Source organism: Azolla caroliniana, unplaced genomic scaffold (assembly GCF_043228905.1).
Source record: "Azolla caroliniana isolate FFs.n. ecotype wild unplaced genomic scaffold, voAzoCaro1.0.p SCAF_5, whole genome shotgun sequence".
Taxonomy (NCBI): Eukaryota; Viridiplantae; Streptophyta; class Polypodiopsida; order Salviniales; family Salviniaceae; genus Azolla; species Azolla caroliniana.
The window spans coordinates 24,167,224-24,182,088 of record NW_028230440.1 but is presented as its reverse complement, the minus strand read 5'-3'; the positions used below and the strand labels follow the sequence as shown (position 1 = coordinate 24,182,088).

At 40.6% G+C, this 14,865-nt stretch overlaps 1 protein-coding gene and 1 non-coding gene across 2 annotated transcripts; both read left to right on the top strand.

Annotated features, from left to right (window-relative positions):
- Positions 1-1,257: 1,257 nt before the first annotated feature.
- LOC147864545 (receptor-like kinase TMK2) lies at positions 1,258-5,037 on the top strand. The gene is made up of 2 exons (XM_087320459.1): positions 1,258-3,748; positions 4,237-5,037. The coding sequence occupies exons 1-2, from the start codon at positions 1,312-1,314 to the stop codon at positions 4,782-4,784; spliced, it is 2,985 nt and encodes a 994-aa protein (XP_087176585.1). The 5' UTR covers positions 1,258-1,311; the 3' UTR covers positions 4,785-5,037.
- Positions 5,038-5,821: 784 nt separating this feature from the next.
- On the top strand, positions 5,822-5,894 carry TRNAK-CUU (transfer RNA lysine (anticodon CUU)). The gene has a single exon. It is a non-coding gene; the product is annotated as a tRNA-Lys (tRNA).
- Positions 5,895-14,865: the final 8,971 nt, after the last annotated feature.

Sequence of the window (14,865 nt, the reverse complement as noted above, 5' to 3'; positions counted from 1 at the left end):
AAATGCACTTAATATCTCCATTCTCGTTGCTTCTTCTTTCCGTAATGCGCACACACACATACGTATGGTATAAACAATAACACCAGCAACAAGCAAGCGACGGTTCACCCATATGATATGTACTTCATATATAATGAGATGTGGTACATGCCTGAATGGGGGCCATCCTTTTGAGTGGTAGAACACATGTTTTGCAAGTATGAAGTTATCGGTTCAAGTTCGATTGTCTTTATATGTACGTAGATTGCCACACTAAATACAATCCAACACATCCCTCACTCGGTTCCTCGAGCCATGGACAAAAAAAAAGCTATCACTTCAGTAAACTTAGACGAAAACTAACCAAGTGCATCACTCTCGGTGGCGAGCCCTTAGAAGATTGGCCTAGGTTTTAGGGTTTGAAATATGTATGCTTTCATGTACAACTGCTCCTCAATAGTATTTCTTCTCCTAAATCAGGTTCTGCACTAGCGTATGGAGAGGTAATGCCAACGTGGTCTCCATAGACACACACCCATCAATCATACGGCCCACGAACATGGGCCTCTTTTGCAAGCCCCAATATATGGAGCTAAGGACCTCATGATCTCCACACAGACGACATAACCTAGGGTTCTTCATACACCTAGTTCTTGAACAATTTCAAGTATCCACGATAAGCTTAGGATGCTCGCTAACAAAGAGCCCACTTGAACTGCTAGGAGAGTGAGCCTACTAAAACAACCCAACCAACCAAACAATCAAAGAGAGACAACAAATGTGTTGTTGTTGTAAGTACATACCAACTTGGTGACCCAAAAGCAGAAAGCAAGTGAGTGGGGGATTTTATTTTTTGTTGTTGCAAGAGGCAAAACACAAAAACAAAAAAAACAAAAAAAACAAAAAACAAAAAGCAGTAAGTGGTATTTTCTTTTTTTTGCAAGAGGCAAAAAGCTAAAAGCAGTAAATGGTTTTTGTAGGTAAGCAGTAATTGCTCTCTCTCTCTCTCTCTCTGTCTCTCACCTCCCCTGTTCTCTCTCTCTCACCTCCCCTGTTTCCTCTGCTCTCTCTCTCTCTCTCTCTCTCACCTCCCCTGTTTCCTCTGCTCTCTCTCTCTCTCTGTCTCTCACCTCCCCTGTTCTCTCTGTCTCTCTCTCTCTCTCTGTCTCTCACCTCCCCTGTTCTCTCTCTCTCTCTCTCTCTCACCTCCCCTGTTTCCTCTGCTCTCTCTCTCTCTCTGTCTCTCACCTCCCCTGTTCTCTCTCTCTCTCTCTCTCTCATATCTCCCCTGTTTTCTCTGCTCTCTCTGTCTCTGTCTCTGTCTCACTGTCTATGCCTCTCTCTCAAGCAATGCTTCGAGTCCACCATAGCCACTTCTTCTTCTTCATCACCATCACCATCACCATCACCATCATCTCCTTCTCCTTCCTCCTCCATGACCTGGAGGCCGCCACAGACCCTACCGACGTCTCCGTCCTCAAGGACCTGCTCGCCCATCTCTCATCTGATGATCCGTCCAACCTCTCTCAGCAATGGTCAGGATCAGACCCATGTGGAGACGGAGGAGGAGGTGGAGAGGTTCCGCCATGGCCATACATCCAATGCACAGGCAACCATGTGACTCAGCTCCAGCTCAAAGACCTGGGCCTCACAGGTACACTCCCTCCCTCTCTCAACTCTCTCTCCAACCTTCAGCACATTGCTCTGCAGGGGAATTCCTTCCATGGCCCACTCCCATCCTTCAGTGGCCTCTCCAACCTCATCTCTGCATACCTGGGGGGCCAGCAATTCACCTCCATACCTGCAGATTTCTTCCATGGCCTCACATCCCTCAGCACCCTCTCTCTGGAGAACAACCCATTGGGGGCCTCCGGCTCCGGCTGGACATTCCCCGAGCCGGACATTGGATCATTGGCCAGCCTAACCACTCTAATTCTCACAAACACCTCCCTCACCGGCTCCATCCCGGCCTCCCTCGGCAGCCTAACCAACCTGGAAGACCTCCGGCTAGCCTACAACCGCCTCTCGGGCCCGATCCCCGGAACCTTCCGGAACCTCTCGCGCCTCTCGCGCCTGGAGCTCAACAATCAAGTAGGGAGTAGCAGCCCACTGTATGGGCCCATCGAGGTCGTGGCCTCGATGCCATCCCTCAAGACACTCTGGCTCCAAGTGAATGCCTTCTCGGGCCGTATACCCCCGGGCCTCGGCACCTCGGCCATCTCTCTTTCCGATTGCCGCCTCAATGATAATCGGCTTGTCGGGCCGATCCCCGCCTCCTTCGCCAAATTGTCCTCCTTACAACACCTCTCCCTCCAAAACAACCTCCTCGTCGGCCCCATCCCGACCATCCCCAGCCTCTCTAGCTTCACGTATTCCGGAAACAACTTCTGCTCCGGCCAACCGGGAGCCCCTTGCGCGCCCGAGACCTCGGCATTGCTCTCCTTCCTCGATGGTGTCAATTACCCGACGAATCTCCTTTCCTCTTGGGATGGGAACAACCCTTGTAGTGGTGGTGGTGGTGGTGGTGCTTCTTCTTCATCCTCCTCATGGCTAGGTGTCACTTGTGACCCTCTAGGGAAGAATGTGGTGTCCCTCAACTTGCCCAACTCCATGTTGAATGGGACCATCTCGCCCGACATCGCGAACCTCACGCACCTTGCCAAGATCGTGCTCCGCGGGAATTACCTCTATGGCACCATACCCTCTACCTTAACCCAGCTCACCTCCTTGGTCTTGCTAGATCTCAGCAACAACAATCTCTATGGGCCTTTACCCTCTTTCAACACGAGTCGAGTCAGCTTGATCCTTACCGGAAATGCCAACATTAACAACCACCTCATGCCCTCCTCTTCGTCATTGCCCATCTCAGCCAATTCTTCGGGTCTCGACCCGGTGGATGATAGAAACACATCCTCCAAGTTCCCTCCGGCTGCGATTGTTGGGATTGTACTAGGAGTCATTGGTCTCCTTGTGCTTGTCGGAGCTTCGATCTTTTGCTTTCTCATGTATAAGAGGAAGAGGGCCGGGTCCCGGGTCCAAAGCCCGACACCAGCACATGCTCGGGCCGCCTTCACCGATCCTGAGACCAATGGAGACATGTACAAGGTCACTGTCACGATGCCCAACACTACAACGCCCAACAACGAACTACCTAGCGAGAACAATGTGCAAGTGATAGAGGCCGGAAACCTTGTGGTCTCAATACAGCTCTTACGCAATGTCACGAATGATTTTGCCGAAGAAAACATGGTGGGACGGGGTGGATTTGGAGTGGTGTATAAAGGCGAGCTCGATGACGGGACAAAGATTGCCGTGAAGAGGATGACCACATCTTGTGTTGTCGAAAACAATGGTGTAAATGAGTTCCAGGCTGAGATTGGTGTCTTGACCAAGGTTCGGCATAGGAACTTGGTGGCTCTTCTTGGGTATTGCGTATGCGGAAATGAGAGGCTTCTCGTCTACGAGTATATGCCCAAGGGGACCTTGAGCCAACATCTCTTTGAATGGAAAAAGCTTGGCCTTGCACCCCTCCCGTGGGACAAACGTCTTGGCATCGCGTTGGACATGGCACGAGGGATCGAGTACCTTCATGGGCTTGCTCATAAGAGCTTTATTCATCGCGACTTGAAGCCCTCGAATGTGTTGCTAGGAGATGATTATAGGGCCAAAGTCTCGGATTTTGGGTTGGTGAAGCTTGCGCCGGAGGGGACATCATGTTTGGAGACGAGATTGGCGGGCACATTCGGGTACTTGGCCCCGGAATATGCTGGTATGGGGTGGTGGTTATACATTCATTCATTCATTCATCTCCTTCTTTTACACTTCATTTAATATTAGCATTATTTATTTTGTTGGGTTTTTACCTCATCAAAGTTTCCCACTAGAAATATAACTTAATATACAGAAGAATCTAGTGGTAGTTTCCCACTAGTAATATACATAAGTTCATCATATTAAAAAAGCAACAAACAAGAAAAATTCTTGTTGATTGAAGTTCCCCACTAGGTAATATAAGCTCATATTAAAAAGCAACAAACAAGAAAAAATGTTGTTGAAGTTCCCCACTAGGAATGTAAGTTAATGCTGAAACACAAACCGTGTCGAAGTATTCCCCCTTTTGATATGAAAGAATTCGTAAGGTTTCGAATCCTAATGTACTTACCTGCTAGCAATTTAAGAAAAGTTGGTCTAAAAAGACCAGTCATAACCCTGATCGTTTTCTTCGTATTCATTAATTTTTCATCAATTTGGTTGCAGTGACGGGACGTGTGACGACGAAATCGGACGTGTTTAGCTTTGGGGTCATACTAATGGAGCTCCTCACGGGCCACAAAGCATTGGATGAGACGAAACCCGAGGAAAGCATGCATTTAGTGACGTGGTTCCGGCGTGTTATTCACGGCACCGACAAGGCTGAGCTTTTCGATCATTTAGATCCGGCACTAAATGCCGATGATGCCATCGCGGTCGGGACAACATCACCCTCATCATCGCCATCACAAAGTGTGCTTATGGTAGCTGAGCTCGCGTGGCATTGCACGGCCCGGGAGCCCCAAAACCGGCCCGACATGAGCCATGCTGTGAACGTGCTTTCTCCTATAGTCGAGCAATGGAAACCTAATGATGTCCCCGAGGACGAGGAAGGTATCGACTTGGACCTCACGCTTCCACAAGCTCTTAAAAAGTGGCAAGCTTACGAGGGTGCTTCGGTTTCGTCATCGGACAACACTCGTGATTCCATGGTGAGCATGCCCGCATGCCCTTCGGGCCTTGTCCATAGCTTCACATCAATGGATGGTCGCTAGCAAGAGGACATTGGCATGCCATACATATATATTCATTTAGCTTGTAATATACATGGGTAGGTAGCTGACAACCTTGGTTCGAATCCTAATGTACTTACATGCTAGCAATTTTTAACATCTTTGCTAATTAGCTATATACTCCTTTTCCCACCTTTCAATTCTTTTTCCTTGATATGTAGCTTTATGTACCAATGCTTCCTAGAGGTTGTAACCTGATTTTGTTTCTTCCCCTCACTAATATTTTTCTCATGAAGTTGGAATTTGTATTGTGTATACCATGGGTTAGTTAGCACCCAATCATGGCTACTAGCTATTCTTATATCGAACGGTCGTTATTCAAAGGATCTTAAGAGTTTACGTCTTGCATGATTTGAATGGATGAGTAGACGATCTAAATGGGTGACCGAATTGTCGTCCCTGAGTGAATGCGCATAACTAACTATGCAAATGTATTGATTGCACGAACACTCCTTTAGTCTATTGCCAAAACATTTGTTATGTTATTCCTTGGACCTTTAGAGAGTAGTATTCTTAACCCAAGATACAACAGAATTAAATACTATCCAGTGGTCCATCGTGAATATGCACTTTTGAGCTGTAAAAGCACTATGGATATGACAAAATCGAGTGCCTGTTGTTTCCAATTCACGAACGAAAGAGCCAAGTCTCAATGTCAACATTCTTAAGTAAAAAGCAGAGCCTTTTCATTCTTATCTCGTTGAGGACGAAAATAGGAAATCTTAGGCAAAGTGATGAAAGCACTCGAAGGTCAATGCCAAGTCATGTATGTAGTGGAGGTTCTATAGATGTGCTTGGTTTGGTGCCACATTGAATAATGAGTGTAAAATCATAAGTATATGTTTGGGGCCTTCGGTGGTGAGTTGTCCCCCTTAGGTCCCCACAACTTCGTATGGCTTATGTTCTAAAGAGAAATAAACCTTGATCCATGAATTTATTTGCAAGAGCTTTATAGTTTAGGAGGTCTCTTTTCAAACATAAAATACAATATTCTATAATATAAAACTTTGTATATGTATGCCGGCCTAGCTCAGTTGGTAGAGCGCAAGGCTCTTAACCTTGTGGTCATGGGTTCGAGCCCCATGGCCGGCGAATTTTGTTTTCCTGATTCACGTTTTTTTATTGTGTCCCTTGCTTGGTGATTGCTTTTTATAACCATTTCTTCTTCCTCAATAAGCTCAAAAATGAAATGTTTTCAATCTTTTCTGATATTGAATGGCTATGAATCTAGAAGGAATAACACAACTTGCTACAATGCATACATGTTGGACTAGACATATTCAAATAATCGAACAACTAGATATGTTCGATTGAATTGGAATTCAAATAATCGGGCAACTAGATATGTTCGATTGGATTGGCATTCAAATAATAGGGCAAGTAGGTATGTTGGATTAGACATATTCGAATAATAAGGCAAGTAGATATGTTGGATTAGACAGACTCGAATAATAGGGCAAGTAGATATGTTGGATTGAGCTAGCATTCAAATAATAGGCATACATATGTCCCCGATATCATGGAAGGTAAAAAAACATTGATCCGAAAGATTCTTTCAAGCCTCGTATTTACTTTGATTACCATACTTTTGCTGCCCACTTGAGATTTTTGATCACATTTTTTCTTGTTGATATTTTCGATCTCCAAAACGTCTTGCTTTTCAGTTCAATGTATAAAGCAACAAACTTTTTGTCTAGGGTTGTTTTTCAACACAAAGTTTAGTAAGACTTTTTTCGACCATTTACATGGATATTATGTGTATTGAAGATATTCACATCTTATGCATGCACATAAGATATAGATAAATTCAAGCTTAAATAGGAGAATGCCATATTGATGGCCAAAACTATTGGAAGGGATAAGACGAAGTCGTGTAAATGATCAATTCAAAGGTATGAATGTAAGCAATAAGTAACAGTTGGCAACGGTTCGATTAGAACCGAACTGAACCGAACCGTGAAATCGTGGCTTAGCGGCTTATACGGTTTTGTTCGGTTCAAGTTTAGGTTTTTTAAAATGGTTCTGTTTGGTTTCAGTAGTTAGAAACCGTGGTTTAAACAGTTTAACGGTTTTTTATTTTTAAAAAAAATTGTTTTAAAACAATCTTTTCATTTTTAGGCCTTATTCTCACATTTTAGTTTAAAATTTTGAAAATTTAAAATAATGAAATATTTTAATTTTAAAAATTGTAAGTTTTAAAATTTGAATTTTGATCTAACTTGAAAACTGAAACTGAACCACGAAACCGTGGTTTTAACGGTTTGGTTTAGGTTTCAAAATTTTTAAACGGTTTGGTTTCAAATCAGTTCTGTTTTGACCCTCTCAAACTAAACCGAACCGAATTGAACCATTGCCGATTGTTAGCAATAAGCACCATTTATACCACACGCAAGCATAAATGCATGGATCAAGTCATCACTTTCCAATATTTCAAGCTGTCTTTAATCATTTTGAGTACCTAGTCAAATCAATTGCTTGAAACTCTCCAAGATAGAGTGGATCATAATGGTAGAACATTTGATTAGAAAGAACCATTTGTTATTTTTTCATACAAATGACTTGTGAAAATCCATTGGAGATTTGGGCTCATTATCAAATTGATAAGATTGAAATGTTAATGAGAATACACATCCCACTAGAAAGGTTTTTTACCTAGGTTTTAGTTGTCATGGTTCTCTAGTTGCATTAGAACATGACGAAAAACTTGAGTATGTAAACATTTGTATGAAAAACAAACATTATACACAAAACCTCTTATGGGTATGCTATAATATGTAAGACAATGTTATGTAAATATCATACACTGCGGTCTTGTTGTGTCTACATGACTTTTGCAACTGTGTTTAAATCTTTGACCTAATATGTAGTATTCTATGATGATATCATGCAGTTGATAAAGGAAACTTTTGTCTTTAAATTGAATTGTTCTATAAGTTTTTTTCGTAATATAGCATGCAATGTCATTTTCTACTCTTCTTCTTGTTAAGCTGAAATTGCTTTGAATGCATGAAGTTTGGTAGTATATTTAGTAACAACTTGACTTCATTCTTGTTTTAGGATAGAAAACAAGATTATATTAAAAAAATGGATGAGACATATTGATGCCAAGATTACCAAAGGATGAAGCTTACATGCTTTTTAACCAAGATTAACATTCCTCAAGCCTTAGTAAACTAGGATTAATGGACTATGAGGACACCTTGTTAGAAATTTGGTGCACCCACTTGTCTTGATACAACCTTTGTGCAATAGAGCATAATCTTCCACAAAGAATAATTCTAATATTTTCTAGGTAAAAGTACCAGGATACCCCTGGAAGTTTGTCTATTTACCATAATGCCCTTGGAAGTTCCAAATTTACCAAACTACCCCTATGTCCAAAAAATTACACTTTATAAAGTAATTATACACTTAATAAAGCCCTATTTACCAAAGGTGGAAGAAATGGACCCAAACTAGCCCTATTTACCAAATATTTGAGTGTATAATTACTTTATAAAGTGTATTTTTTTGGACATAGGGGTAGTTTGGTAAATTTGGAACTTTCAGGGGCATTCTAGTAAATAGATGAACTTCCAGGGGTATCCTGGTACTTTTCCCTATTTTCTATAATCTTCCATAGAGGAAGACGATGATTGGTGCTTTCACCAATTTTTCCACATCATGAATCATAATATCAACGATTGGGGAACCCATCAATCCACACAAGCATTTTGCATTATTACCAAGATACCATGTGCTTTTCAATAGGGTTAATTCACTACATGATTTAGTTCTTTGTCTAAAATGTGAAATGACAAATTAACTATCATGAACATAAATAAGAAGTCTCACACTTCCATATGCGGTATATGAATTCAACACTTCAACCAATTGTACTACCATGTTTAGACTTTTTTGAGTGTCTCTTCATTTCTTTTACCAATACAACATGCAAATTTCCATGACAAGTCTCGATTGGTCAAACATGCATAATCTCCAAGAGTTGGCCATTAGATAGACTTGCAATGATAAGATTAATGTAATTATATAAGCTAGCCACATATAACTGTAAAGGGACTAAGGACAAGATTACCATGAATGTCGATTGAAGGTCACAAGTTCACTACGGACAAACCCTTGTACACTACACAGTCTTCAATGCGTTGCAATAAGAAATCGAACATGTTTTGAGATGCTATTTCCCTCCTTCCTTAAGCCATTTGTTCCATTTCAACACCATAATTTCGATGTATAATGACACCACCACCTCCACCTTCTCTCACCTTGACATTAGATCCTTCATGAGGACATGGATACTATCAGTTTCACATTCATGTATTAGCTCAATGGCAATCAATGTAGTATCCATGGGTTCATTATCAATGCCTATAAGTTTGTCTCGAATGCCCAATTTTAAAAACTTGTCCTTAAAACATGATCCTTTCCTTTTTTGTAAAACTAAAACTCCAAATCAAGCAACAAGATACATGTGATTGCATTTCCTAACGGGATTAACACAACTCATACCTTGGGGTGTTGCACTTCCAAAGGTCACTATCGAGTCTCGAGGGATAGCCTTCCTCTTGGTGGGTTAATTAAGGAATTAGGGGAGGTCACTCACTAATGGTCATTGGTAAAGACTACGTCACACATCAACACATAAAAAACTTTACCTCGAAGGCTTCTTAAGTTACTATAAATTAAGACATACTTAATCACTACAATTATTAAAAAATATGCTAGTCTCAAATAAATATATACTCAAGTGCTATATAAGAAACATAGAAGTGTCTCAAGTAAATAGATAATTACTAAATAAGAAACATGTATATCTCGATTAATTAGGTGAAAAAGGTACATGGAGGAAAATGACTCTCAATGGATGTAAAGGGGAGATTATGAGGACCAAAAGGTGGCCCCAAAATTAGGACACCCAAAGGGCTCTTTTACATTAGAGCTCTTGCCCTTTCATACAAGTTGGAAACCCTAAAGTGTCCCTTTCACATTACAAAGCCTTTCGCCATTGACAATTCCTACCTTATATAGAGGGTAGTTCTCCACAATCATAATATTTAACCATGTTTCTTACATGTGACCAATACTTGAGATTGAAAACGTTAAAGCCTTATAGGGTTTTTGTTACAACTAAAGAAATATGACATTATTTCCCATAACAATATGCATGGTTAGAAAGCCTTGTTGACTAAATAGAGGAGGTCTTAGTGACCCACATAAAACCAAAAATGACATGTCAAGAGGTAATTTTAGAATTTCTAGATTGCAAATATCATGGCTAAGGCTTTCCTCATCTTCATTCAATAATCCGTCTTCATTCAATTTAGTTGATTGTTAGTGCATCAAATAGGAAAGTTCATCTTCTCATCCCTAGACCGGCTTAACACTGATCTAACTGCGAAGGTTGATGCATTCATGTATACGTGGAACTGTTTGTCCCATATTTGCGGCATGAGGATGGGATCTTTGCCTAGTCAATCTTTGAGTATTTTGCGTAATTTTGCTTCCTCTTTAATAAGACAATGTAATGGTCAACTTTCTCCATAAACATCTTAATGAACCTTTGGTAGTAGCCTTGTTGTACTCCATGAAGCCTTGGAGTTGTTTTTTGATTATTGGGGGTGCTATATCAAATATTTATTTTAATTTACCTTGATAAAAGGGAAATTCCTTCTTTGGATTACATATAAGGACTAGACCATGCTTGATTAGAATTGGTATTCAAGCCGATTAAGGGATAATTAATATTGTCAATCATCAAAGATGTGCCCCAACAATTAGACGTCATCAACATAGGATTTTATTCTTTCTTGAGGTTTGGTGTGGATATGTGGGTTGCTCTTTATTGATAAGTCCTTCACTTGTTTAATCAAATGAAATCTATTTGTATTTAAAGGTGTTGAGCTTTGTGGCAAACAAAATATCGTGTTTTCCTCTAGAGTGACTACAATGTTCTTTCCCAGCTCAACCACACACTCCTTGAGGCACGTGTGTTTGTTAAAACCCATTTGTGAATGAGTGGTTAGTCTCTTTGTAATCATCATGGGGGAGGGAGAGACTAATCGAAGGCATCTCTCATGGGGGAAGGAGAGACTAATCGAAGTACAGTGATTACAAAGAGACTGTACAATGAGGCTTAACAATAGATCGGGGAATCTCCCTTCGATCAAGTTCAAGAAAATGAAACTAGTTACATCACCTTTCCGACTGACTACTTAATGTAAGTACCTACAACTAAAATGGCGTCCTTCAGTGATGGCTAGTACGAGACAACTCTTGGGGTCGATAGCGAAGGGAGGGTGGTAAGTGAGCCGGAAACAGCTAGCGTGGGGGCTGGTAGTTCCACCTCGGGCCACTTCCTCCTTGTGTCACCATAGGCGTGTTTCGCCATTTCTGCCAAAAGCACAAATGGGCAATACCCACGTCAGTGGAATGGCTGCAAACCTCATCCAATTGCCCTCATAGGCAGCTAATAAGCACAAACCAATGTCCATGATCACTTCATCCAGGGGCCGCACTAGATCTTGGAAGACCTTTAGGCAACGCGCTTTCCATACATACCACAGGGTGAAGCCTGCAATTAGCATCCAAATGTCCGGGAACCTAGAGGATAGATCGAATCTTGGCGATTTTGCCTCTCATGCATACGTAGCACCAACTATTCGCATTGAAGGTGTTCGTCCACCTATCAACGGAGTGATCAAGCCATGCCGCAACACTCCGCGATGCTGTTCCTTCCACTTCACATGCCACAAGGAGGCGAGTCACTCTATCCCATACCTTTTGAGCGTGAGGGCAATCCCACAGACAATGCCTTAGAATCTCAATATGTTTATTAGTTTGTTCCCAGCTTCTATGTGTATTTCATAGAACATGTATATAAACATAGCCCCCCTTGTTGTATCACTTGTTGATTACGTAATGATTAACATCTCAAGTAGTTATTGGAATATTCCCCATTTTATAATGCAAGTTTTTAACCTTTCGTTTACTCTAAGAGTTATCATGCAAGAACGTTCTCTTGAAGGGAAAACACTCTATTGTTGTTTTGTGGAATTAAGAAAGCCTTCGACATTGTACCAAGGAGTGAACTTTGGAAAAGCATGATAGAGATAAGATTGAGGAGTATAGAGCAGTTGTACCGTGATTGTATGTATGTATTAGGTACCAATTGAAAATGGACGGTGGTTTCTCGAAGTACTTTTTGAGCAACATGGGGTCAAGCAAGGGTGCTCACTCTCTCCCACACTTTTTAGTTGATGCACTGGTAAACTTGAAAAAATATTAAACCAAGTTGCAAAAGAAGAAAGATTGGATGTCCTAAAACTCATGTATGATCTTATTTTTAAACCCTTATATGCTAATGATGTTGTTTTATTCTCATATACTTTGGATGTTACACAACACTTGATATATTTGACACATTCTATCAAATTAGTGGGCTAATTGTTAACATGGACAAAATAAAAATGATGCCAATAAAGGCAATATAACCAAGACACTACCCCACTTTTACATATAATGGAGAACCAATAGAAGGGGTGGCTTCAAATATCTTGGTATTCATGTTCCATCGACAAATAGGTGGAACATATACAATGAGTCTAGACTTCAAGTAGGTTGGAATAGTTATTATTTCAGAATCAATTCAACCAAAGTGATATTTGAGGATGGGAAGTAAGATTGGTGTTATTCAACGGTATGGTGGTCTAAACATTGATTTATGGAGTGGAAGTCTGAGGTGGCACTATCTCACTTAATGCATGGAATGAAATAGAGAAAATCCAAAAATTGTTCTAACGTAGATAAATGGGGCACAATCCTCAACATCCTATCTAATCATGCTATTGGAAACAACTACTCAGCCTATAGAGGTATTAGCCATGCAAAGAAGATACAAGTATATCACAAAAGTCAAGAATATTCTTGATCATAGACTACCAAAACAACTTGGAACATATGTCAATGTAGGTACAAAAAACTCATAAGAGTAAAATCCTCTCATTTATTCTTTAAGTGATGGGGAGTAAAAGATCTTTTGGAGTTCTTAAATGCTGTTATAAAGTATGTGACATTGAGGATAGATGACTAGAGGGACTAAGAATGAAGTGGTAATATGCTAAAATCTCAAAATTGGAATATTATATTGCAAATATTAAACTCAATGCTGACTCTGATACAAACTAAAAATGCCATATCATATCCAATTGCATCTCACTAACTCTATGAGCCTTGCCTCTCGGAGAGCCTTAACACTTCTTTGAATTCATTCACACAAGTTAAGTGTCGTGGTAACATCATGACATCATCACCCAAATAGGAAGATATGCAAGGTATACAATGAAAACCTAGTGGAGGATGAACATCACTTATTGCATGCTCAACGTATAAGGTAATTTGTGAGAAATATGATGACTTGTTAAACAGACATGATAATGTAAGTGTCAGACTCAAATGCCCACCAAGAAGGGTGAGCACATTTGTGCATGCATTACAAGACAATGTGTTGATTTGGTCCACCATAACACATTTTGTACAATACTAGAACTCTTTTGTCTAAGTTTTATTTTATTTTATTTTTATTTTTGACGATTAAGTACACACCCCATTTTGTTTTAAAACAATTGTCTCATGAGCCAAATTTGATCTTAGAAGACCTTAATATATCTTTCTCTCTCTCTTTCTCATGTGTGTGTGTATTGTCACACTAACCTTGACACTAGTACAAAGATTTCAACATGGTATCAAAGCTTCTCAATATGGAAGTATCAGATGAACAACTTCTTAATGGGGAAGAGTCATTGGGAGTACATAAGGGGACATGGAGAGTCTGCCTGAGGTGGATGAGTATCATCCAACGGTCGATCAACCAAAAGCGCTCAAGGAATGGGTGCATGGGTCAAGGAAGGTCCTCTATTGGCTATTGATGAACATATCGAATGCCGTGGTCAAACACATTCAAAGTGCAAAGTCCCCAAAGGAAGCATGGTACAACCTCCTTAAAGTCTTTGTTGTCAACATGAAGGCAAGGAGGTCGTAATTCAAGAATGAGTTGCACACAATCGAGAAGGGGTGGATGGCGATTGGTGATTATGTGCTCACCATCAAGAGCATATGCAAATCACTTGCATCCATCGACGTAGCAGTATATGATGAGGATCAAGCAAAGGTATGATTGCATGGCCTAGGGCCACAATAGAAGAGTTTCAAGACGTCAATCTTAGGAAGGGAGAATGCCCCCACATTTCACGATCTTGTCTCAATGGTTATCGTTGAAGATGCAATTTAATGGAGGAATCGGGCACGAAAACTATTGAGTCGGATGAGCAATTACTCCATTCAAGCTTAACACAAGGCTGCGGTTGGTACTATTGCGGGCAAAACCACTATGATAGGAGAAACCAATGAAATGTCACTAATCGTTCCCATGGAGGATGGGATGATTCTATCAATGCAAGTCGTCCCACTAGAGGCCACCAAAGAGGTAGAGGAAAACAAAGTAGTGGAAGAGCCAATAATCACCACGAGAGAGGATGTTGCTCTTGCAGAAAGCAAGGACACTGTTAGATCTTATGATCTAACGTAAGCTGCTTATGATCTATCTATCTTTTATCCTTATCAAATGCAACAATATTTTTGCGTTCCCATGTGGCTTCTTTGATAGATTTATCCATCCATTTAATTTTAAATTCTCGTATTATTTTAGTACACAGATTTTTGTTTTAACATCGAGAATTCTTTCTGGTACATGTGGTTTAGAAGATAATTCTTTAGAAGTAACCAGAGTTTTAGTTGTAATTGTATTCTTGCAAGAACCTAGAAGTTCTTTTAGACGACTCACATGAAAAACTAGATGAATTTCAATGCCATCAGTAAGAACGAGACGATAGGCTGATGAACCAATGCGTTTGAGGACTTGAAAAGGTTCACAAAACCGTGGGGCTAACTTAGCGCACTTACTCATAGACAATGTCTTAGAATTGTGAGGTACACGTAAAAATAACTTCTGTCCAGGGTTGAATACACGAGGTTGCCTATTATGATCGGCGTAAAAACACGCTCTATC

Excerpts from the sequence above, each read along its gene's own strand:
- LOC147864545 (XM_087320459.1), top strand. The coding sequence starts at position 1,312 with ATGCCTCTCTCTCAAGCAATGCTTCGAGTCCACCATAGCCACTTCTTC. Across the intron at positions 3,749-4,236 it reads CTTGGCCCCGGAATATGCTG|TGACGGGACGTGTGACGACG; the intron begins GTATGGGGTGGT and ends ATTTGGTTGCAG.